The 25817-nt window shown below is 36.1% G+C and overlaps 1 protein-coding gene across 1 annotated transcript in view; it reads right to left on the bottom strand.

Moving 5' to 3' along the window:
- Positions 1-3214: 3214 nt before the first annotated feature.
- The window catches only part of SCAP (SREBP cleavage activating protein), a gene marked incomplete at its 5' end in the record, with an annotated part of 69718 nt that continues 47115 nt past the window's right edge, over positions 3215-25817 (bottom strand). The window contains 14 exons of the mRNA XM_071595759.1: positions 3215-5444; positions 6365-6427; positions 9719-9864; positions 10056-10203; positions 12523-12695; positions 13892-14054; positions 14372-14604; positions 15874-16216; positions 17522-17717; positions 20164-20334; positions 20826-20992; positions 22228-22502; positions 24916-25186; positions 25784-25817. The exon at positions 25784-25817 is cut by the window's right edge and continues 623 nt beyond it. Coding sequence (XP_071451860.1) covers positions 5238-5444; positions 6365-6427; positions 9719-9864; positions 10056-10203; positions 12523-12695; positions 13892-14054; positions 14372-14604; positions 15874-16216; positions 17522-17717; positions 20164-20334; positions 20826-20992; positions 22228-22502; positions 24916-25186; positions 25784-25817 — 2590 coding nt within the window. The remainder of the gene's footprint in view (positions 5445-6364; positions 6428-9718; positions 9865-10055; positions 10204-12522; positions 12696-13891; positions 14055-14371; positions 14605-15873; positions 16217-17521; positions 17718-20163; positions 20335-20825; positions 20993-22227; positions 22503-24915; positions 25187-25783) is intronic.

Here is a 25817-nt window from a genome sequence, read left to right as displayed (position 1 = left end):
TTTCAAACGCCGTTGGTAACTTTAGCATTGGGTAAACATTACCATCACCTAACAAACCGATCTTCGGGTTGATTATTGCGTTCATGATTGTTTTACTAGATAAATGTCAATGGTGTGAGTAACACTGACAAGGAGAGGATTATTTTACTGGCCGATCCAAAGAATCCTTTCTCCCTCGCACAATACGTGGCAACAATGGAAAACGTTTCGCTCTACGATTCTATCCGAAATAATAATTCTGCGGAGTGTAAACAATTACCTAATATTCAAATGACTGATTGTCGTTGACCCCCCGCCCCCAACATACGCCCTCGTTTTGGCTGCTAGGATAAGAAGTGAATGCAAATTATGATAAGAACTAGAAATAATGGCCAAGCATGGAAAGAGAAGCGATTGATATAAGATGACAGCGTAAAGAACTATATCGATAAAAATATCTAATTATACAATATTTGCAGTAAAATAAACAGCACGACATCAATACCAGAGCAGGAATTATATTTCACCAGGTTAGAATTGCGAGTGTGTCATGTGTCCAAGTGATTCGAGATGCCCGCGAGGACAGGTGCAACGTTAATCACTCGGTAAGGTGTGATGTAAAGTCCACCGGATAAAAATAATAATTTTACCGGGTGGATCAGTTGGACCAAGTCCTCCTAAGATCATACCTCCAACTCGCCCGTGAAGATACATGAATTCATTCCTAACTGCAAAATCGTACCTCTCCTCCCCTTCAATACTACAATCGTCGTTCTGTCATAGAGACTTGGAATTTTAGAATTGCTATAAACGGTAACATCCAAAGTAACTGGTTAAACGACTACGAAGCAACTACACAGCAAAATTTTCCATCAAAAATTGTGCTGCACTTCGTCAAGAACGAAATGTGAGCTTTAAGCGCAAGTGTTCGAAATTCACGGAGTATCTTCATTTTACGGAACTACAATTTGGGTAATCATATTTTTAATCGTACAGAAACAAATGGTTACAAATAAAAATGAACTGGGGTGAATGAACAATTATTCAACTTCATCTAATTGATTCATTTCAACTAATTCAACCAAGTCAGACGATTAGCCCTTCGACAGTTTGAAAGTTGCCAATAAATATTTTCTAAAAAAACGGTAATGCAATGGAACATATTTGAATTTTAGTTCGAACTTAATATATTTTAATTTGATTGATCATTTAAAAATTAATATGAGCACATTTCCCAATTTAAACTAGGTGCTAAGGATTTCAAAAGAGAATGAGACGACCGTTATTCATAGAAAATGAGGCAATAGTAGGACAAAGAAAGAGCTGTGATGAGGTCGCTGAAACGCAATAATTTTTGCTGGACGATATTTACCTATGTATCACTACGCCACTGACATAAATAATTCTTAATATTTCGTTCTTTTGTACTTAAAATACACATTAATCAAATTAGCAAGGAATCTGACGACTCGGTAATAATAAAGGGAATTGTGACTTTTTAATTTTACGCAACTAGTGAACGTTGCATATAAAGTATATGAAGGTGCAATAGTAAAATAATTAATATTATTAACGTTTGGAACTTTTCACCGCCATATTTGATATCGCCAACATTTGGTCGAATGTTACTGGATGACTTTTTCATGCATAGATAAAGAAAATTAATTTGTATGGGACATTAGACATACCTGTGAATGCTGCTACTTCCCGATGATATGTGATGTTATTTGTTTAGGGCCATTTTCCTCGTTTAATGTAAAAATAATAAATGAGGTGCATTGCACCTTCATACTCCAGCCACAATATGCATGTCACGATATGAATTTCGAAAATGACAAAATAAAAAGTCACCCCAGCCGTAGTACTCCCTGATTGACGAAATAAATGACTAATACAACAAACGGCGAGCAATTTCGTCAGAAATACAGAGTTCAAATACAATAAAAAGCTAGAATTTGACAATATTGTCTCACAGATCAAACTCGGGTACGTTAGAACTCGGCGCATTACGCCGTTGGTTTTCTACATTCATTTGTCCGCACAATTCAATTTGTTCATTCGTAGTACTTATTGAGAAATACTCTTCCGAAAATCATAAGGCCGTTTCATTTCTATTTCTTAAAGTGGAATCGTATTTAGAACTTTTAAGGAAATACATACATCTGAAATACAAATTATTTACATATGTTTCTCGTATCTAAAATCCCTCCTTTGATTATTAAATATTTAGTCTTCCCTTCGAAAAGGGTACTTTTTTAAACTGATTGAACATATTTTTTTTTTTTTAACCGATTCAAACTCTCAGCGACAAGTAATCGGATTTCGCTAATTATGCAGGAAGAATGTTAAACCATCCATTATCAATCAAATTGGAATTTAATTCTCTTGTTTGTAAGCAGGCACTTGGGTATCATATACGAACTATTATAAACGAAATTTTGCCTTGTCTTCGTCAATTAAACCGTGAAATATATCGATGAAAACTTTCAAATTAATCCACATTTAGTAGGAGATATCCGATAGCAACGATGACGTGAAGCATATTTTTTACAAGTAGTTATTGTTTCGATACCTTAGGAGATTTCTATATTTCCCGTCAATTTTATTATTATTGAGGATGAGGTTTACCATTAAAACGAAAAAATAAATCTAGAATGTTAACTCCTGCTTTGAAAATCAAATTAATTCGGCTTTCTGGCCAGCAACACTGGTTGGGTTGTGAAATGTCTTTTCTATTATTTTATCGAATTAGTAAAAAATAATTTTGGCATCAAGGGAACAATTAAAAATATGCATTTACTGTGACACAGACTAGGGTATATTTTAAAAATAGTTCGAGAGTTTAATTGAAACTTCCATGAACTGGGCCTGGTTGATCAGCGTGATGGCCACAGTCCTTCAATGATTATTTTCACATTAATTACTTGAAAATTTTGGTAATCGATTGAATGCCAAATATAGCATTCATATTTTCCTGCCAATTAGAGCCAAAGTGGATATTCAAATATTCACTTAGCCTAAATATCAAATTTTGATTTTAATACTAAATCATAACAGTGAATCAATTGGTAGGGTTGAGTACTTCCCTTATGGAGAAGGATAATGGTACCAAATAACGATTTTGTAATTTTTTCTGCAATTAGACTTTTCCAAGTCACAGCAATTTTTCTTCATCCAAATCCACATCAGTTTTTTGAAGAAACTCGGTGGGTAAAGAACAAGGAAACATAAGATGATAAGGTGCTCTGGGGGATGACAACATCAAGTACAATATCTCTCAAAAGTATTAATTCCAACAATTTTAATGAAAACAACTTAATAAGTAAATCAATAAAACCAATTTGGTGTTCCATTTTCAGTAAAAATATTTTCCACAAATGTTTTATTCCGAGTCAAAGGAATATTTTAGAACAATTTAAATATAAAACTTTCAACCCTTCAGTAAAAAAATGTACTTCCATTCACTACCCTACAAAAAAATGGATGACTTATATGAAATGTTTAGCAAGAGTTGTACTTTCAAAAGGATGAAGTCGGTTAAAAATAGTTTACTATTCGAAGTGATGAGTCATGCATAGCATTATAAGCTTCCACTTGATTAAACGTGGAAGAACTGTGTACATGAAAAAGGCCTCAAAAGTCATTTCCATCTATGAACTACCATTTGCAGATATATACGCATCTCTCCATTTCCTTTACATGTGCAATGAAGCTATAAAATTAGCAGGCAGAAAATATTCTTCCTCACTCTGAATAAAATATAGTGACTATTTTCCATTCACACAAAACACACACACACACACACACGACTCTTAACCAAATGATTAACAACAAACATGGCAGACAATCACACTATGAAAAATACACAATTTCCATTTTGTGGGTGAACAGGTACTGGCAAAATTTAGTCCAAATTTCCCTAGATTTTCACGATCTTTCTCTTCTGAAAAGTCCAAAAGATAAAAATTTCCACACAGATACACGAGAAGCAAGCAGAAACACACTGGCTTAATATGACAGCCTTTCATCCATCTCAAACCAACAGACCAAATGAAGTCCTCCATCCATTAATGCCAAGTGGACATTTAAGGCACCATTAACGAGAGAGAATTACACGCAACTCATTTTCTTTTTAAATTTCAAGACTTTGAACAAATATTTTGGATACCCATTCATTTCGACCAGAGTCATACCTATCAAAACCAAATGCACCAGTTCACTAAACTTCCAATCACAACCATACACACCCACACACACACACACTTGAGTCTTGTTCATCTAAACTGGGTGACCTATTTATAATTCCATTCAACCCTCTTTATTTTTTAGTACAAAATCAAAATGTTCGCATTCAAAGAAATAATATCCACTCATTAAGACGCAAAGAGGCAAAGGTGAAGAAAGTATGCCAGCAACACGATAAAAATGATGCATGAAAATCGATATAATTGGTACATTCAATAAATAATTCCTGCATTAAAATGAGATGAATTAGATATGATAAATATCTCATTCAAAATGGCTTTGTCCTAACATACACTACAAAGAAATGTATTCTTCCTCCCTTTGTGCACCCCGCATTCAGGATAGCTGTATTTTATTTTTTTTTTTTGGCTTGGACTCTGCAAAGGAAGTATTTTCACTTTTATGACCTCGTTGTAAGTTAATTTTAATCTTCATGAATTCTAACTAATGAAAGCATTGGCAGATTGGTTTGGGATTAGCACTGCTCACCATCCTATACAACACAAACGATGAAGAATCATTTCTGCATCCTTCACATAAAAACACACGAAATAGTAAATACCGACTGTCTCTCGTTCTTCTTCCGAGTCCACGCTGATGCCATCCATTGAAGCTTTAAATGCCAATGAAATTTTAGCCCACTTTGGCAGCCCCTGATAGTCACTGCTCGATTTGAGGAAGAGCAGAAAAAGGCTCAGAAAGTGGGGAAAACTATCTCTGGGGATAACCTCCCATCCAGCCCAACACATTTGATAAGCAGAGGTCTTCATCCATTATCCACATTCGATCATCTGACACGGCATTAAGTAAGGGCACTACACACAAACGAAGCACTGATAAAACCAACCAGGTGGGGAGAGCGGCACCTCCAAGCAAGCACACAACTTGCTAATCCTCCTCCAACAACTCAAATTAGTCTTTTGGTGTCCATGCACTCACTGCCTGGAAAGGAATTCAGCTTCTCTTTATTCCCTTGCGCACCCCACTGGTGAAGGTAGGAGTGTATTGATCTCTCAATCTGTTTTCTCCGTCGATGCCATCGGGAAGCGGACGATGCGTAGTTGATTACCGTAATCACACAGGGCCTCTCCGCCCCAACCCCCAGCTCCTCCATCCCTCAGTAAAAGAATCTGCTTCACAAATATACACGAGTCGCAGTTTCCGAGTCTGACAATTCTCACGGGGTCCCCTGTCCGCACATCCCACACCACCAATGAGCCCTGTTGCGAAAAACAAACAAAAAAATTTGTGTAATGATGACCACCAATCAGTGTGAAAAAATCTTTCTCGATGCTAAAGTGGAAGAAATTCCAAGTGGGTCACGAAACCCACTCAATATATTTTATTTGTGAAAAAAATTTAGGGACATAATGGTTAACTCCATAGCAACACAGAAGGAAACATAAGAAGGAAAAAATCACTGAGGAGGATCAACAAACAACTATGAGACGCAAGCATTGGAAAATGTTGATTCAATATGCTGATTAGGGAAAGAGGAGATGGACATGGAACAGAATAGTATGGAAAGCTGCTATGAATCGATCCTCAGAGTAATTGATACATTATCATTCATGATGTAACATTTTTGTTACAAAAAAAGCATTGACAAAGGAAGTGATACGCCCATAGAAGAAATCTAACAGTGAAAAAAATCATTGCTCCTGTAGTGTCTTCCAGCTGGATCAGATGTGAATTTATATTTTTGGACGTAAATATCAGGAATAAATTGAGAAAACCAAGTTCTTGGGCTGAACTTTTGCAAATGTGACAAGTGATAAAAAAAACTACATATTTTAATCAATAAAAAATTGACAAGGAATGTTATAATTTTTTTCACAGTTACATTTTTTTGCTTGAAATAGTTAAAAATAATGTAAAATTCATCAGCCACAAGCTAGTTCTCTTGTAAAAATGCACATGCCATTTTTTAGAAACACAGTGTAGTCAAAGTTATTTCAAGACTGAATTCAAGCATGTAACCTTATTCAATTGTCAAATAGTAGCTCATTTCACAATAAATTTTACTATCTAAATTTCTAAAATCCCAGGTATTTGAATGGATTTCTTTTACTATTCTTACATTTTCACAATTTCCTGTTGATATAAAAAGCATTAAAGTTTATGTGAAGAAATTATTTACCTGTTTACTCGTGATCAGAAGATTGTGGGTGAGCATCACCATGCTGGAACAATAGGTGTGAGACTGAAATGAAATATGAAGCAAAATATAAATCTCTAGGAGAGAATGAAAGGATCATTGATAAAGAGTAAAACTATCAATCAAACCATGAATGACTTTCTATTACATGAAATAAATAATGACATATTTTAGAATAATTCCCCAAGAATTTAAATAGCCAAAATCTATTTTCAAATTAATACCTATTAAGTGTTATAACATTCATTCTCCAGCCTTCATTTACATAAATCCACAGAAAATCCTGAAATAATAAAAAATACGCTACTAAAAATTCCAACTGATGTGTTATTGATTAAAAAGCTTTCAATGAGCCTTTCCAAAACTATCATGTCCCTTGTCTACTGTGTAATTATTGTTTTTATCGGTATTCCATTGTTTAAGGTAGATTTTGGATGGACACAATGGTACAACTATACATTTCTCTGCCCATCCTAACGACACACAACCTGACATTCAACACTACAGTAAATCCCTCTTCAATTCTACATATATCCCTCCCCTCTTCATCCCATTCAACATTCCTACCCTATTGAATAACTGATTGAAGCACTTTTCCACTTGATAAATTTTTTTATATTTACGACCGGGTTTCGATGTATTACATCATCATCAGGTCAAGATGATGTAATGTCACCTGATGATGATATAATACATCGAAACCCGGTCGTAAATATAAAAAAAATTTAATCAATTGGAAAAGTGCTTCAATCAGTTATTCATTATGTTCGACTTCCACCACATCACGCCTGAAGCTACTCAATTTATTCCTATCCTATGTTATGATTTTCTAATCCTATCCACCTATCTCCGACACCAAGCTCCACCGAACAAAAACAGTCCCTTCCTCATTTACCAAACATTCTCCCCTCTATCAGTCTTTGAGATTCCATCACCAATCAAAATGCTCTGCAACCATCTTTCCTGCCTTTGCCTAATCATCTTCTATTTGCATCTGCATTATGGGGGCTTCCATCATAATTGCCCCACTTACAATTGTGTCATTAATAGCAGTATTCCAGAGGATTAAGGCATGTATTTTATGGACTTTACACTATACACCACATTACTCCTAAGTAGTAGTAGTTTTAGGAGAGACCACCGACAGCTAAGGTCATTTATGCCATTAGGGATAGACAGGAAAGGATGAAGGGTGGAGAGAAACCCGGAGCCGGCATTAGCCTACTTTTAACAAAAGGCACCAAGAGGTCTGCAGCTTAAACATCCCATTTGACAAATGGCATCCTATCCACAAAGCACCTCAAGTAAGGATCCAGATACTGCTGAAAAATATCTGCCACCTCCAGGATTTGAACCAAGGCCCTCTGGATGGGAAACCAGCACATTAGCTACCACACTGTCGCAATCCCTTACATTACTCCTAAATACTATCTTCGATCCATAAGGCTATTCAAACTATTTTAAAGTTAGATTTCCATGTATCTTGGAAACTTCCTTTTTTTTCTGTCATTTCTTTCTAACTTCTGTCAGTCTAAATGTTATCTTAAGTGCCAACACTCTTTCTTAATCTACCCTGCTTGCACAACATTCTCCCTCCATCATGAATTTCAACTAACCACTCTCTTTCAATATTCCCTCCACACAAATTGAGCTGCTTCAGGCGTGATGAGGTGGAAGTCGAACATTATGAATAACTGATCATAGCACTTTTCCACTTGATAAAATTTTTTTATTTTACAACTGGGTTTTGTAGTATTACATCATCATCAGGTCCTCATGATTATGTAATACATCAAAACCCAGTCGTATCATAAAAAATTTTATCAAGTGGAAAAGTGCTACGATCAGTTATTCATTCCCTCCAAACAATCTGCCTTTTTTAGGTCTCCCCCCCCCCCCTGACTTCCTCTAACTGCTCACCCACTTTAAATTCTTAGCATTTGTCTTTCTTTCTTTTCCACTCATTTCCTCCAATCTCTCATGCAATCACATCTAAGAATTCTCCAATCTATCCTCATTCTCTTGCATCAAAGACCAGGTCTCACATCCACGAAGCACTATGCTCCACATTAAATACATCAATCCTTTTCTCATACCATTACTCAAATGTACCCATTTTTAATCCCTTTCTTCTTGCAATTATTTCTTTTTCAGATGTAATTCTTCTCCTAAATGCCCAACTTCTATTCCCTTTTCCTCTAAAATACAGGCCAAATACTGGAACTACTCCACCTATAATACGAGGGTCATCCGGAAAGTAGTACCCGTTCGTGCCGCATGAAGTGCTGACGACGCGAGTAGCTGCTGGACGAGGTCAGATAGCTTCAGTGGCTTGTCTGCCTTCTCTGAGCCAAGTTGCGTGACGCTAGCATTGCCTGTGTTGTTTCTGTGATTGTTTACAATGTTTAAAAAAATTGAGAACGCCGCCAGTTGTGAAGTGAGGGCAGTGATTAAATTCCTCAATGCAAGAAACGTTCGCCCATGTGATATTCATCGCCAATTAAAGGAGGTGTATGGAGACAATGTAATGGACGAGTCGTCTGTTCGGCGGTGGTGTCGCAACTTCAACATGGGGAGGGGGAACACACACGACGATGAGCGTTCGGGGAGACCGTCTGTCATTACAGACCAACTGGTGAGCTCAGTTGACGAATTCGTGAGGAACGATCGGCGCGTCACAATTGATGACATCTGTGAGCATTTTCCCAATGTTTCTCGAACAATTGTTCATGAAATTGTTAAACACCATCTGCATTATGCAAAAATTTGTGCAAGATGGGTCCCTCGCGTATCTCAATGAGCTGGCGGCGAAGGACTATGCAGCAGGAATACAGAAACTTGTCACACGTTATGACAAATGCCTTAATTTGCTTGGAGATTATGTTGAGAAGTAGTTTAAAGTATCCTCTTTCAAATAAAATTTTTTATGTTTGTTAATATTTACTTTTGTGTCTTTATTTCACGAACGGGTACTACTTTCCGGATGACCCTCGTAATTTACCGTGGTACATGTTACAAGATCTCACATTCTTTAGCTCAGTACACTTTCTACATCCATTTATTCAATCAAAAACACAATATCAAATATTGTCAAACTAATACTTTGTTGCAATCAACAGAACTCTTGATGGATTTTCAAAATATCACTTCAAGCCTTTTTGATGCATTTTTTCCTCTGTATCTTCAGCAAAATAGTGTTATTTTGAAAACATCCTGATTTTATATCATACAGAGGAGTATCATCCTCCATTAATCACTGAACACATTTTCACTACACAAAAAATTGAAAATAAAATGGCCTTTTTTCAATAAGAAGAGAACATGAAAAATACATACCACTTGTATGGTGTTGAGAAGATGGCCCTGGAATCGCTCCCAGACACACAGTCTCTCATCTGTTCCAAGACTAATTACATAAGAAGCCGAATAGCTGAGGGCACATATGCTACCATCGTGAGCCTGTATGCTGTACATGCATGCACCTGGAAAACAAAATGTAACCAATGTCATATCACTTAACACAATCATCACTCAGAATTCAACTGATATTTATAATATCAACAAATCTAGATGAGAATACATGGTTTTACAACGAAGGAAGAATCATGAAGAAACAGATTGCATTATCTGCTCTACACTAAACTAACTTAATATAAAATATCATCAGACGAACCTGTAACCAAGTCCCAAACACAGAGCATTCCATCTTGACTACCACTGCCAGAGAGGAGGGGGCACATTTTATCGATAAATAAAGCAGTGATTGGTCCACAGTGGCCATGCAGAGTGTACATCTGAAGATGATCTTCCAGTCTGAAAACCTAAAATTAAAATTATGAAAATCGAGTTAAATGAACCAGTGCCATGGTGTATAATGCAATCCAGAAGGAAAGCACATCCTCTCACTTCTAAGCATGGGATTACCTCACTTAATAGCAATCCTGTTAATGATTAGTTGTTTTAAAATGACAATTCTAAGTCATTCACCAATATTCATTCCACTATGCCTCATTTCGGTGAAATAAGGGCGGCAACTCATTTCCTCGAGTCCTATACCCTAATTTTTCCAAACTGTTTTCCATATTTTATTCACACATCAAATTCACCAACAAACATGAGTGGCAAGATGAAAGTGATTTTAAAGTGAAAATTTTAAAATTTGAACCAAGTGAATAACTGAGAGTAGCACTTTTCTACTGGATAAAATTCATTTTACAACCGGTTTTCAATGTATTACATTATCATCAGGTCCACCTGATGATAATGTAATACATTGAAACCAGGAGGCATTATTCATATCGTTCCATTTGAACTACATCACACCTGAAACTACTCAATTTGTTTGAACCAAGTGATGAGGAATAAATAAGTCTATTGACACTTCATGCACTGCCACAACCTTTATACCATGCACATATTTCTCCTCAGATATAACCATAAAAAAGGAGGGTGCATGTTTTTACAGGAGTTCAGTGCTCTCTCTCATCTCTATGACTTTCTTAGTAGTCCCCAATGTGGATGTATCAACCCCAACTCCACTCCCCAGACCCTAAAACATAACACAAGATTGGGAGTGGGGAGAGATTCATTTGTTAACTTGCTCTTGCAGACCACTAGGCACTCCTTAGAGAGTTTTTCTTCTATCATTACTATAGGGCCATTATGACAAGTTTTACCAATTCGTAGTATTTGCTTCATATGCAGTGATTTATAGCATCAAAGAGTTTAAGTTTGGAATTCAAAATGCAATCTATTGCGTACAGTTTAGAACAGTTACTACACAGTGCAAACTGTGTAGGCTTTTACACAAAATTTAAATACTCGATATACAGCTGCATATATGTCAATCCCCATAATTTTGCTTAAAAATTGCATTTTTTCAAATATCTCTTGTTTAGTTGAAACAGTTATCTCCTAATTAATTTAAAATTCTTTAATTTTCTCCTAATTATTAAATGCTATTAAGTTGATTTCAGTAGATTAATTTTTTTAAATAATTTGAAAACTTATGTTAAATGCATGTTGCCATATGATAAGGACTAAAAGAAATAAAAAGTAACACTTATAACGGTAGTTGTCTCGCTGAAAATAATCTATATTTATTTTTATTGTTTCAATTTATCAACAGTATCTACCATTATCATCAATTGAGAGCTTTTAACTGAGTTCTGAAATTCACCACCAGCGCCACGAGTTGCTCAAATGGTATTGCTGTAATTGTTTGCTCCTACTGCCATATTGCAACAAGCAGGCAGCAGAATCTGCAGCAGCTTTTGTGTTAAGAATTACTTTAACATTGTTAAAACATGGTAATGGCAGTAAAACATTGAAATCCCACATGAAATTTTTTCATCTTACTATTTCTACCTCTCTCATATACCAACCTGCCTTTCAATTTTTTTATCAAAACTTTTGTTTTTACAGGTCACCGATACAGGAGTATACATATATGGTGAAAGTAATCAAGGACATGGAAGAAATACATAGACATCTTGTATAACCGATTGGAAGGCAGAGCACGGTTGCATTTCATGGTACGACAGAGGATCCTTAAGAGGAAAACCTGCTAGTTATTCCGTTATTATATACCTGTAGTCCAAGTAAGTGAACATATAGAGATTATTTGGTTAAGCACTGGGTATAAATAGAAATGGTTGTGACTTGATATATTTTGGGTTTCAACACTGATTATGCCATTCATCATTCATTTCTCATGTTTGTGAAATGATCTATTAGAATTTTCACAGAAATTTCTAAATTTCTGAGTGCAGGTGTGAAAATAAATGCTTTCGCTTCCATGAAGAATGACCATTTCAGTCCATTTTTGGGAATGGGATATATTTTCCACCATTTCGATGTTTTATAGGTGGAGTGCAGCCCTTACATGGGTATACATGGTACAAGAATTTACACGGTGCATGTTTCAAAACTCTCCCAGTGACTGAAAAGTTGAACCTTCCAACATTCAGATGGGACGGGAGGGTATAACTTGTTTTTCACACACCACTTCTATAAAATTATACCCATTGACCATTTAGATGAACATGCCCAAAGGCATCAAGTATTGGGCAAACAGGCACCATCCATCCCAGAAATAGTCTACTTCCTCATGCATTTCAGAGGGAATAAAATTTACTCACTTTGAGTGTGTGATCCTGGCTCCCAGTGAGGATACGTCCACCCTCAGAATCCAAAACAGTGATTGGTTGCTGATGTGCCCTCACTGAACCCAGGCGAACACACCGAATGTCTTCATCGGATTGCAATATGGAATCCCAATCCAGCGAACCAGCACTTCCAGTCCTCACGTGAGCTGATGATTAAGAAGTGGACAAATGCGTCAAGCTTCAAATTTACCATTCTTAACCAGAGTACAAAAAGGCATACTAATTTAATCTACACCCATATGAGGAGCATCAAAAAGTCGATTCACATTTTGGCTAACTAAAACTTTTCAGCTGTGCATATATGATACATCATTTTAATACTCTGGTAACCATTTCTCTGAAAGTTGTTTTGAAATGTACAGCTTCAATTCGACTAGGTAGATAAGAACCTCAATTACAGACCTGATATGATACATGTTCAATAATCGCAAACCAGATCTTACATGTTATCCAGCGGTGAATGATGTTGCCCAAAACAAAATGAACACCTTACCTCTGGACCTAAGTTAGTTTTTTCATAAAAGGGATTGCCTTGATTATTTCTCAGTTTATTTTGTCAACTCTTGTTGTCTCTCAGGTCTGCCACAGCTCTGTCAAATTCGCTTCTTAATATCTATGGACTTCAATTGTCTTTACCTACCATGCTTTCATGGATAATTAAGCCATCTTCGAGTGATTTGGGAGCTTGATAGAGTACTTCAATGAAGTCCTTCCATCTATTCCCAATGTCATCATCATCTATTAGTACTTTTCCATAAAATATTATAAACCTTCAATTGTATAATTATTCCAACTCATTATAAATCATACAAGCCAATTGTAGAATTCCTCTGTCTATATTTGCAGTGATTTAACTCCATTGGTGCTTTTACTTTTGGTGTAATCAGTGAATTAAGAAAAACTGCAGATATCTTAACAATAACTATGATTGAATTGAATTAATGCATACCCCTTCATCCACATATTAAGCCAAATGACAAAGGATTTTAAGTCTCCACAATCCAGATCACAAGAGAGATACATCCTAACTCTGAGGGCTGTTGTGCTGTCATTATGTGATGATCAAGAATACTGTGATCAATAATAATAAATTATAAATGGAATTTTATACACTATAAAGAATATTTAAAAAACAGTCGTTCATTTCAATCAAAATCATTCAGGAAAGCAAATAACCCAGCTAAAAATGAACTTATGTTGATAGCTATAACGTGAAAAGATGAAATTTAATGACCATCTATTATAGATCTCATCATCTAATTGCCCAAGTCTGTTTAATCTAAATTAAAAATGTACATTTATTTTTTCACTTCAAAACTGTAAAAAATACAATGATACTCACTGCGGCGATGATAAGAGTTGAAGCTCCAGTTTATCTGCTTTCCTTTTCTGTAGCTTTCAAGCTCAAAAAAGTCAATGGAGCCACTCAATTTTGCGGCAACCACTCTATTTCCAATAATCATGACAGACGTGATCCCAACACCAGAGCCATCCTCAAAAAGACACTGGAGAGGAAAAAGATGAAAATTTATTATACGGTCATATTAGGGCAATTACGTTCAAAGATTTAAATATGTCAGCAAACAATAGCGAAAACATCAACATAAAAAAATAAATTCACAAGATAAACTGATAAAAAACATGAAGAATTGTTAAATTTCAAACTTAATTCTCATTTTTTGCATTTAAAATCTTAAGCGCAAACAACTGACATGTTTACTTTTTGACGTTCCATATGACATGCAAAACAAAATCTTTTCTATTCAATGCACGAGCCCAACTGACTTTTTCCCCAAGAGATGTGCAAAACTTAAGCACTCACCTTGAACTTCCCAGAAGAACCATCCCATAGTTCAAGATGACCATTGGCACAGCCCAACGCAATGAGGTTGTCCCGAAAGTCAATGCACCACACAGGTGGGGCACTGCTGGCAAACCTTAAACGATCTGAGCTGCCATTCTGAGACATGGTGCCTGCAGCAGAAATCTCCACACTGGACTGCAGGGGACTTTTATAAGGTGGGGACTTGTCCAACCATAGGCCATTTTCTTGAGCTGTGGATTTTTACAAGTGAAAGAGAGCGCTTAACTCATACACTTCAGCATGAACTCATTGGAGTTGACACTAATTCAAACATGGTAGAGCATTTTGTGAGCTCTGATAAACAAATTATTTTCTTAGAATTACAATCAATTGCTACCTCTCTGAACTTCATTTAGAAGCTTAAAGGGAAATAAAAAATGAACAAGATGGGCAAGAAAAATGGGAAGAAATCATGAGAACATAATAATGATTGTTACAGCAATAACTTTAACTCTTTGTGGCAATAGATAGCTATACAGGAAATCTACTATTAAAGGTAAGATTTTGACAGCCCTGTATAAGTATTTAACATTATGTGTACCTAAACTTGCTCCTGTTTAACCTAAATTATTTCCTTCTCCGGTATTTTTTACTGCATAATGTCGGTACAAAATTTTGCCATTGATATTTTCAATTTAGTCCCCATGTATTGAGGGTATACATGAAGGAGACAGTAGTCAAGAGCTCATAAAAGTTTGAAATCACTGTAGTCACCACCTAGCACTGTCCAAAGACATTTAGCATCATTGACTTTAATGTCCCATTATCTCTTTCATGATAAATGAACACCCATTCACCACTTATTACCACCGAAACATGCCCCTTGAACAAATACTGCAGCAAACCAAAACATCAGGACATCCAAAACAAAAAAATTTCAGTTTTCTATGTTTCTATAACAATACTCTTTCTTCCCATATCAATTACATAATGTTTCAAAACAATTTCAGACTGTTAAATTCATTTGCCTTGACCAGAAATGATTTTTACGCTCTGAAATTGTTGCATTGTCAGGTTTACTTAACGGATGACTCCATTAAAAGTTAATGTCGCTGCATCTCCTGCAGTTTCTTGGAATGTTCCATAATGTTTCATAATCCTTCTTCCCTTACTGATGGCAACATTTATGCAATCATGCATTTCTTATGGTTAGTATTAGTGCCATAGCAACTGGTATACCATTTAACTAGTATATTGGCAACTATTGAGAAGAAGAATCTATTGGCATACCTGGTTGATGAGTATTATTACAGCGTAAATGAACATTTATGTAAAAATTAAGTTTATCTTAGTTTCCTGTCCTGACAGTATTTTGTACTTCTTTTTGGGAATAATGTGATCTTTATCCCATTGACATGTCCTATACACCTGTCATGAATTCTCAATACTGTACACTGTATCTGCTAGACAAATAAATATATGATTATTATCATCATTAATATAAAGAAGTTGAAACTCACCAGTGGGGAGCGAATTGTGAGGCATCCTTGCACGACCATTCCCGATAGTTTTCTTCTCACTGGTTTTGATGTGTCTGTGGCTGACGCCATCCGGGGACAACCCCTGGTCCCTCTGCGGTACTTTCATAGCCATGGACCGCCTCAGCATGAAGTTGTTCCTTGTTGGATTGGTCAGCCCCACAGAGTTATCCCCATCCCCCACGTCCTCCTCTTCCATTTCTGCGTCATCCTCCTCAAACGCAGACTTGCAGTGATCCTCGTAGAGACCACGATAGCGCTGGCCAAAGTCGTACCCTTGCTCCTTCAGGTTGACAATGTTTTGTTGCTGTTCCACTGCGGCTGCCTGATAATTATCAGTTTTGGAAATCAAATTCAATGCAAACTATTCCAAACAATTCAACTAGCAAACATTATTAATAATTACTGGGTGCATAGAGGATTTTTTTCCAGTCAAATGAATCAATCACCAGCAAAAAACCAAAAGATTCCCTTCTAACAAATCAAGTCAGGCACCCTTTTTCTAATGCAAGCACTATGATTTGTATTGAGTAAGGATTAAAGCTCATCTAGCCCTTCCTTGTCAGATTTCAAATTTCTGTACTTTCCATTAGGATCAAACTTTAAAGTTTAAGACTTTTATAGTTAGACATTAGAAATTAACTTCTCAATCAAATCTGTTGCTGCATTAATGGTTCCAATTCACAAATGAGATTATGTGCGGTCACCGTTAATTTCTCATAATATTTTACCAATGATAACGCCAACTGATAGAAAATGGGTGGGAAAGTAACTAAACAGCTGTGAGATCATTTGCAACCTTCTTTTTGAGCTGAAATGAATGACCACTGGGTTCTGCGTTGATTTAAGGAAGATGATTGCAAAACTAAAAGTTAAAAAAAATACAATAATTTCTGAGCATAAAAATCATTCCCCTTGACTGGGATTCAAACCATGATCCCTCGATATCTGACTGAATGCTTTAGCCAGGAAAGCTACCGAGGCATCCTCTTAAACTCTGAAATTTGGGGGCTTTTTAGAAAAAAAACATTATAATGACATACTGTACATACAATGTCCCAGGCATTCATAGTCGGGCGCAAAGGGTCACAGTCCACGAGGTTAAAGCCAACTTTGAACACTAGGGGTGTTTTACCTTTGGCAAATTCCAAGAGAATGTGGGAGTTGTCGCAACGTTAACTTTTAACCTAGTCATCCACTACATACATTACAATGCAACAATTTTGAGTGTAAAAATCATTCTAATGCACATCTAGTGGATAAAAAGTAGTTAAAAAATAATGTTGCAGCATCTTCCGCAATTTCTTGAAATTAGTTGAATAAAATTTTACTAGCGTTTTAAATGGAAAAAGTTTTGTTGCATTGTTGAAAATAATAATGGTAACAAATGTATGACTGATGGGGATATTTTTAAATCCATCAAGGCAAAATAACAATAATTTTCCTTCAGATTACATGCACGATCCATAGTATTGCCACATGAATGTGCTACTAAGAAATAGTTTTTTTTCGCTGTTTGCTAATCTTTAATGAAGACAAAAATTTCAAAGAGTTCAACCAAGTAAAGGACTGCGTTCTTGTTTACAGCCAATAAACATTTCAAATGGAATTGAGAGCCCATGGTTCTTACCCTGGCTCGATTGGCTACGAAATTCGTGTTGATAGATGGTCTCAGGTCCGGCATACTCCACATCATTTGATTATTTGGATATGATCCATGGCCATTGATCAAATATGCCCCATGGTGATCCTTCTTCTGGTAACTCCCATCTCCCCTGGGGTAAGCAAGTTCACAATCCATCTCATTTGTTGCAAAACTTCCCTTTCTGAAATCAGAAGCAAACATTTCATTTCTTGTTAGCAACTATCCTAATTCATCCTCGAATATCAATTATTTTGAAATGAAAGAGGCAAATTAAATGTACCAGATTTTCAAAATAGAGACAAAAAATAGGCCAGAAAGAAAACCAGGGCATGGTTATGATTTATCAGAAAAATGTACTGTCAGTTTCACAAACTCTGAAAAATGGAATTTATGAATTTCAAAAGAAATATAAAGCATGGATAAAGCGTTATGAATTTCACAATCATGAATCTATCCATGGGTTTCATCCACTTACAAGCAAAATTATTGAACAAAGGAATTTAAAAAAGTTTTATTCAAAATGTCAAAGAATAAAAAGAAATTCAGTCATCAAACATGTATCAGTAAAACCATTAACATGTAAATTATGAAATATTTAAATATTGGAGTAATTATGGGAGTAGTTGTTACCAATCCCTTAGATACGACTTAGAATAAGCATGCGGTAAAATTTCATTACTTCATACTGACGTTAGTAGGAATTTTTAAATGAATGAAATCCCATGCATTATACAGAAAATTTAAAGGAATCACTTAGCAGGCATTCACTAACTCCTCATAGTCAACATATATATTTCATCGTCAACCAGGAAAGAATCAAGAAACATGAAAGGAATATATTGATGAGCTATATGAAAAAGACATTGGGCCCACCAGCTTGGACACAGAGAAAGAGAATGAGGTAGATGAGGATAACTTAGGTCCAGGTTTGCTCGATGGCAATATAGCAAGGGAATTAAGGGAAATAAAACTGAATATGGCCGTGGGGGGTAGACAAAATTCCAGTAGAAATGCTTAAAGGTTGAGGAGAATGAGAGAGGAAGAGTCTTAATAGACTAATTCCTAGCAATTATGAGAAAAGAATTTTGCCGGAAGACTTCATCGGATCAGTGCTAACTACAATTCAAAAAAAAAGGGAAAGGCAGCAACATGTGAGTTGTATTGAAGACCATTACAGAGGAAATGCTCGGCAAGCATGGTAGGGTGAGGAAAAGAAAAGGCATGTTGGGTGGAATGACAAGAGGTAAGTAAGTATGCAGAATTGAAGATTTTATTCTAGTTAGATTTCAGGTTGTGATTTCTCAGGAGGGGTAAAGAAATGTATCACTAAACCATTGTATAATCTGTGTTCGTACTAAACCAACCTTAAACAGAAGAATATTACTAAACCTAATCCTAATAGTTCAGAGATGCCATTCCAGCAATACTGCATTAACATATGACAAAAATTGCAAAATAGCATTGTAAATTATGCAATTAAACTTTATAGTTCTCTATTTAACAACCTATGAGATGGAATTTCACAAAGTTAAGGCTTCAACCATCAACTATTTTCACATGGAATATCATTTCTCAATTTAGCTACAAACCCCTGCATCACATATACTTATCATTGGAATTCCACTGTTTAAGGCAATTTTTGGTAGATACAGGACAAAATTTCTGGAGTATCTTCATGCTACAGAACTACAGTTTAGGTAATTATATTTATAATCGTACAAAAACAAATGGTTACCAATAAATATGCACTAGGATGAATGAGAAATTATTAAGCTTCATCTGATTGATTCACAGCAACTAATTCAACCAAGGCAAATGATTAGCCCTTCGACAGCTTAAAAGTTACCAATAAATATTTTCTAAATAAATATTTTTTTTTTTGCCGGCCCCGGTGGCGGCGGGGTAACGTCCTCGTCTGCCATTCCAAGGGTCGCGGGTTCGATTCCCGCCTGGGTGAGTTTCCCTCCATCTAGGGCTTGGGTGTTTGTAAATGTGACATTGTTATCGTTGTTAATAGTTCGATGTAAAGGTCTAAATGTGCTGTTTTCGGACTTATACTGAATAAATAAATAAATAAATAAAATAAATAAAAAAAAACAGTCATGCAATTGAACGTGTTTGAATTTTAATACGGATAATTTAATATTATTATTATTGAGTAATCTACCAGCTAAGGTAGGTTTTGGATGGACAAAGCTACCAAATAAATATTTTGTGACTATTAACAAAACACAATTCAGCATCCTACACTACATCAAGTCCCTCTTCATCTCTGAGTACTTCCTTCCTCCCTTCATCCCATCCAACATCCCTATCCTATTCCTGCACTTCCTCATTTGTTTACTTCTCTGTCCATTTCACCTTCTCCATCCTTCTCCACATTCACATTTCAAAAGCCTCCAGTCTACATAACTCTTCTTTTTATGTCCCACCTGCTTTGATCATCTTGGTACGAAACACTTCCACAGGGGGTGTAAACATTTCCATCAGCTCTAGTTTATGAACTCCCATTTGAATATTTAACTTAGGTTTTCTCTTTCTTGAAAACTACTTAACCTTTGATTTGTTTACACTGATATTTCACTTGCATCCAACAAAAATATAGCATATCACAACATGATCCTTACCTGTGGCTAAGACTGCTGGGTGAAGCCAGGTCATAGAGTGAAGCAATTTTTCCACCCTCTCCCTGTGAAGGTGGGGAACCAGATTCATAGTCTGAAAGCACCATTTCTTCCAAATCATTCTCAAGGTGAGGTGCTGAAGAAGTTGGTGATTTTCCTTGGGAGGAAAAGAAACTGAAAGAAAATTGAATCACCATTCAGTATGACATTTAAATGCATAATTCAATTTATTGATATATTGCAATTGCTAACTTCTCTTCGACACCAATATACACACATAGACACTTTACTCATTATTTTTTAAAGTCTAAAACATACTCAAAGGCAGCATTTCAAGCAGTGGATGCAGGATACAGATAAGTCAACAATTGACATTACAGAGTGATGATTTTAAGTACCAATCCTATTTAGGCAAAGCACTCTGTAAGTCGGCACACATAATCATTGGTACTTCTCAAGCTTCATAAGATTTAAAAGAAGCATTATTAAGATGTAACCACTGAAATAAGCTGTGGATCACAGCATAACTAATGGAAATGAGTATAAATCTCACTTTTTTCTGCATAATCACAATAATATTCAAATATCAAACACACAGGGACAAACATTAAAATGCTTCTCAAACAGCAGTGTTAGCAGACTTCTTGAAATAACACACAACTTACCCTTTCCTATCAACAAACACAAGGAGTTCTCCAGTAGCTCTGTCCCACACCCTCAGTTGACCAGACAAACAGCACGAGGCAACGGAGCCTCCAGACGGGTCGTTTGCCATACATTCCACCTCCTGCGGGTGACCTTCCAAGGTTAGGGGAACTGCTTCCAAGACAACCTGGGAAAAGAATAAGCAATGCCCCTGGTAAGTGGATATCCTTAGACCAGTAATGTTCTACATACACGGAAACCTCAAATCATCATTTCTAAATAGGAAAAAGAAAAAAAATGTAAAACCGAGCCTTTCATAAAATGGAGATTGAAAAATATTTTTGAAGTTATTCCCATTTTTTACAGATGAAACATATCACATAATTATAATAAAATAAACAATTACAGTGTTTACACAATCAGGTGCAATAAATCTACATTGAAAAAGCCAAAATATCAAGAATTTAAAGTGCAGCTTCTAATAAAGGCAGATTTTGTGCATAGCATAAGACTTCCTATGTTTCTGAATACTTCTTACTGAACAACCAGCCTTGCTTCATTTTCAATGTTTTTATTTCAACATTTTCTCAGGAAACATCAATGAATATCATGAAATGAAGGAGCATTTAACGATTGTCAATGTTACTTTGAGGATTTAAAGAAATCAGTGACACCAGAAAAACAAAAGCTCAACATTTTACAAAGTTCAGATTAACAAACCAGCAGTTAGTAAGTCTGACGGCCATTTTATTGATTAAATTACAATTCCATAATCAATTATTTGACAAAAAATATTCATAATGAACCAATACACATGATATAAATGAGAAAATGTGAATTTATGAACGAAACCCAAAAAAATAAATATGACAGAAAATTAGCTGGTCATCTAAGTGGGGTGGTGGGATTTTATGTTGATTTCGGATTCAGTAATATAAATTTGAGCTTTTTATTGTATTAATTTATATTTAAAACTACCTAGATAATAAAAAAATCATATAAATCCAAGGATTAAGTTAATTTGCATTACAAATAATAAAGTTTTCACTCTACATGCTTCAATTAGCCAAGTCCATAAAAAAAGAATTGGATGAAAATAAAAAAATGCCCAATACTTTTGGAAAGGATTTCTTTTTATTCTGGTCATCAAGCAATAAATTAAAGCAAGCATGAGAATATTCCTTCCTCTTTTTTAAATACTGTCATTTAGCTAGGGTCTTGTTCATGAAACAAATCCCTTTACTACACCTCACAGATGATGACCCATGATTTTTTTAAAGGGGTTTCTTGGAAGTGGAGAAATTTTAAACATTTAAGGAATGAAACTACTCCCACTCGCTCAGTTACCCAAAAAACATGCCGGAGGCTTGCAATTAAACCTCCCCGCTGCAAGTCCCACAGTGTAGCCCCACTTTGACGCACCTGTGTGGAGGCATCCTGTCCACTGATGCCAGGGGTTTCCTCTCCCGACCAGCTGGCCCTCCACTCAGCGTAGTTTCGAGAGCACACGCATCTGTAGAGGACAACCATTGTGTAGGAGACAACTGCCACAGACACCACACAGAGGACAGACGTGAGGAAGAGTTCCATGGGTGAGGAAGGAACATATGGGGCGGATGATGAAGTCGAGGACACAGACTGTGAGCCTCCAGGCTGCGAGGACGATGATGGTGTGGTCGAACCTCCGCTCTCCAATTCTGGAAATAAAGATCAAAATAAAGTAAGCCATTCAACCACCTTACGCTTGACACCATTAAATGAAAAAAAACATGGCGGTTAATGTAAAGTTGCATGCTGCTCTTACAATCTTAAGTACACAGATAAACATAATTCTGAAAATGGAAAAATTCAATTCGTGTCTAGAGGATATCAAAATATTTATTTCTCTTAAAATACCTTAGTTTTGATTTTTTATCACAACAAAAATGCTTCCTGCACTATGAATGGAGAGAGTAAAAAAAGGAAGATTAAATTTGACCATGGAAATTAAGATAAGGCAAATTACTTTTTTATTATTATTATAATCAAATAAATTATTTTACGATATTCTATCCTTTGCAATAAGTAATCATTTCTCTCCATCCCTTTCCTCAGTACCCTCTTCCATTTGGTGCTCTTCATGTCATAGTTCTTAAGAACCCTTAACTTGATTATTAATATTTTATTTTACACCCAACAAGATATATTCATCTAGGCAATACCAGGTTTTCTGACACACAACAACAAAATGATAATGAATTACCAATCAAGGTTAAGGCAATTTGTCTTTTGATTAACTGGCCTTTCCAATTGATTGTCTCTTGCATCATAAGCCAATGGGCATTGAAAAAACAACCACCTTGCTAAGAGGTTTTTTGCCAATATTTTTTGTGATTGTTATACTGTGATATTACTTCATCCTTCTTTTCCGGCTGTCTTGATCTTGCTCAACATTTATAAATAATGTCTGTACATTACACAAATATTTCCTCAGCATTCCTTATTATGGAGGAGAAAAGCTGCCAATTTTGGTTAAAATTATTGTGAAGGAGTAGAATACAAAATATTATTAGTGGAAATCCTGAGATGAGAGCAACTGGAATAATAAAGAATACATAGCCAAACTACAAGGTCAACCAATAAGTTATATATTACCCAATGCAGATTTTCCAAAACCTTCAACCAGTCAGATAACCTTGCCTTAAAATTCTGTTATAAACTTCCCCATACTGCGAGACAGACTAGTTATAATAGTTTCAATAATGTAATCAAGGATTGGTTGATTTCAAACCCCTTGTATTCTTTTAAGTGAATATTTTGAACTGGATTTCTCAAGGGTGAAATTATAATACATGTTCATCTCTTCACCACAGTAATGAATGAATGTATTTTTATATTTTTCTTATGACCACATCTATAGTGGCAAGTTTGATGAAAAAAGATTATTATTATTATTATTATTATTATTATTATTATTATTATTATTATGCACGAAAAACTAAATTAAACAAAGATCTTATGCATTTTAAACCCTTCCCATAGACTACAACCTTGACATGGTGGCTTATAGATTCTCTCCTAGCAGGATCAATCATGCCAGATAGGTCGAAGGTTAGGAACCAGACGAAAGGCAGTCCTCACAGCATCTGTTCCTCAGTAAGGTGCCAATTAACAATGTTTTATTTCAGGTAGTTCAACATGTCACATATGATATTTCATGGGTGATATGTTGAGCTACTTGAAAGGTCTAAAATTGTGTGGATGAAGAAGTACTTACTACTTAAACTATGTGGATGATGAAGTACTTAGGATTACTTAAATCAGTCTCTTCGGAATAAAAAATACTTGCTTCTTCCAATTATATTTTATTACAAACGCCCTAGATTTTGACTTACGGAGTCATCATCAAGTGCAAGTCGAAAACTAGGTCTTGCATAGTAAAATATAGGTGGAAGAACAAAGTATTTTCTTTTCCGATATGAACCGCTTCCACAAAGAGATGCCTCAAACCATTTCATTCATTCTCTTCAGTAAATTAATTTCCCTTAACTCCTTTACTGCAGTCTCACCAACCAATGCTATGTACATCTAAATTCATTCCACCTGTGTCATACGATTAATATTGTTGTAGCATCAGTTACAGTCATTCATGCAATCATTTCGGTCATTCTCAAGGCCTACCATTCCAGAATTGCAGTAACAGTGATGCTACTTTCTTCACGGTTTAACAGTGATGAGCTTTTCTCAATATCCTTTTTTTGATTCAGAAATTAAGGCCTTTTGCACCAGCTCTGAAATGCATGACAGTCATTCAAAACAAGGTCTGATCCACACAAAAAATCATCTTCCTAAATTGTTTCATTCCATATTTTCTCCAATATACATTCAATGAACCTAAGGTTTTTTTAATACAAATCCACAATGCTTAAAACAATTTCTCCCATGTTAGGTTCGAAGTCAGTGTGACTCCTATTCATTTCATTCAGTCTGTCTAACTCACATCAATCCCTTGAGAGTTCACACGTGCAAGATTGTATGGATTTGAACCAATCAATAAACCTAGTCCAGCTCAGGTCAGGGCATGGGCATCACCTGATTGCTAGCTTTTAAATAAAGGGATAAACAGCTCACCAGAAAAATCCAAGGGGTCCAAGGCCGCTGCAAGGGCCTGCCACTGAAACTGCCCTCCAGGCCCCCCTTCCTTCTCCTCAGGGTGACGCATCTGCAGTGCCAAATCAGGGGCCACTGGCATCCAGATCCTGATCGGAGGGAGGATGCTCAGGTAACTGCTAGACACACTAATGTTGTACATTCCCAGAAGAGCCGGCCAATGCCGGTGGGAAAGGCTGCTCCCTTGGTTGCGCCACACTTGTTCGTGCCGGACATTACTCGATGCTTCAGGCTGCAACAGAGACAATTCTGCGATTACACTCTATAATCACATAGGGCTGAATAAATGCACACCACACCTCTGCTTGATTGCCAGTAACTGAATGACAACATACTATTGCTGACATCTTATGACTGTGAAATTCAAACTATGATGTTTCCCCAAACTATCAAGAGAATTTTCCTCCTCATAATTCAAAAGTTCAAATAATGAAGATTTATGAAGGTTGGTTTGATAGGTGTTGATATAACACCAACTACCAACAGCAAGTGATAGAAACATATAAGCAAGGCATAAGTGGGACAGTTCCTTTACCTGTGCCATCTGAGTTTTTCCAGAGAGATCTGGTACCCGAAAATCACACAGATTGGATGAAGTGCCCACCAGAGTTATCACCCAGAATCGAACCAGGGCCCTCTGGTCAGTAGCCCAGTGCTCTACCCACTGGACTACCATGTTCCCTACACTTAATTACATATTTAAAAAAAACTATGAATCAACACTACCCGGTCATTTATGCATACAGAAATAAATAGTTAGATATAACCAGAGAACCAAAAGTCTTAAACAATCGCTTGAGAACGAGGAGTAATTATTTCATCAACTCACCTCTGCAACTGGAACAAAAGGACTCGCACTGTAG

This window comes from Hetaerina americana, unplaced genomic scaffold (genome assembly GCF_022747635.1).
Source record: "Hetaerina americana unplaced genomic scaffold, ioHetAmer1.1.p SCAF_7, whole genome shotgun sequence".
Classification (NCBI taxonomy): domain Eukaryota; kingdom Metazoa; phylum Arthropoda; class Insecta; order Odonata; family Calopterygidae; genus Hetaerina; species Hetaerina americana.
This window is presented reverse-complemented; position numbering and strand designations above follow the sequence as displayed.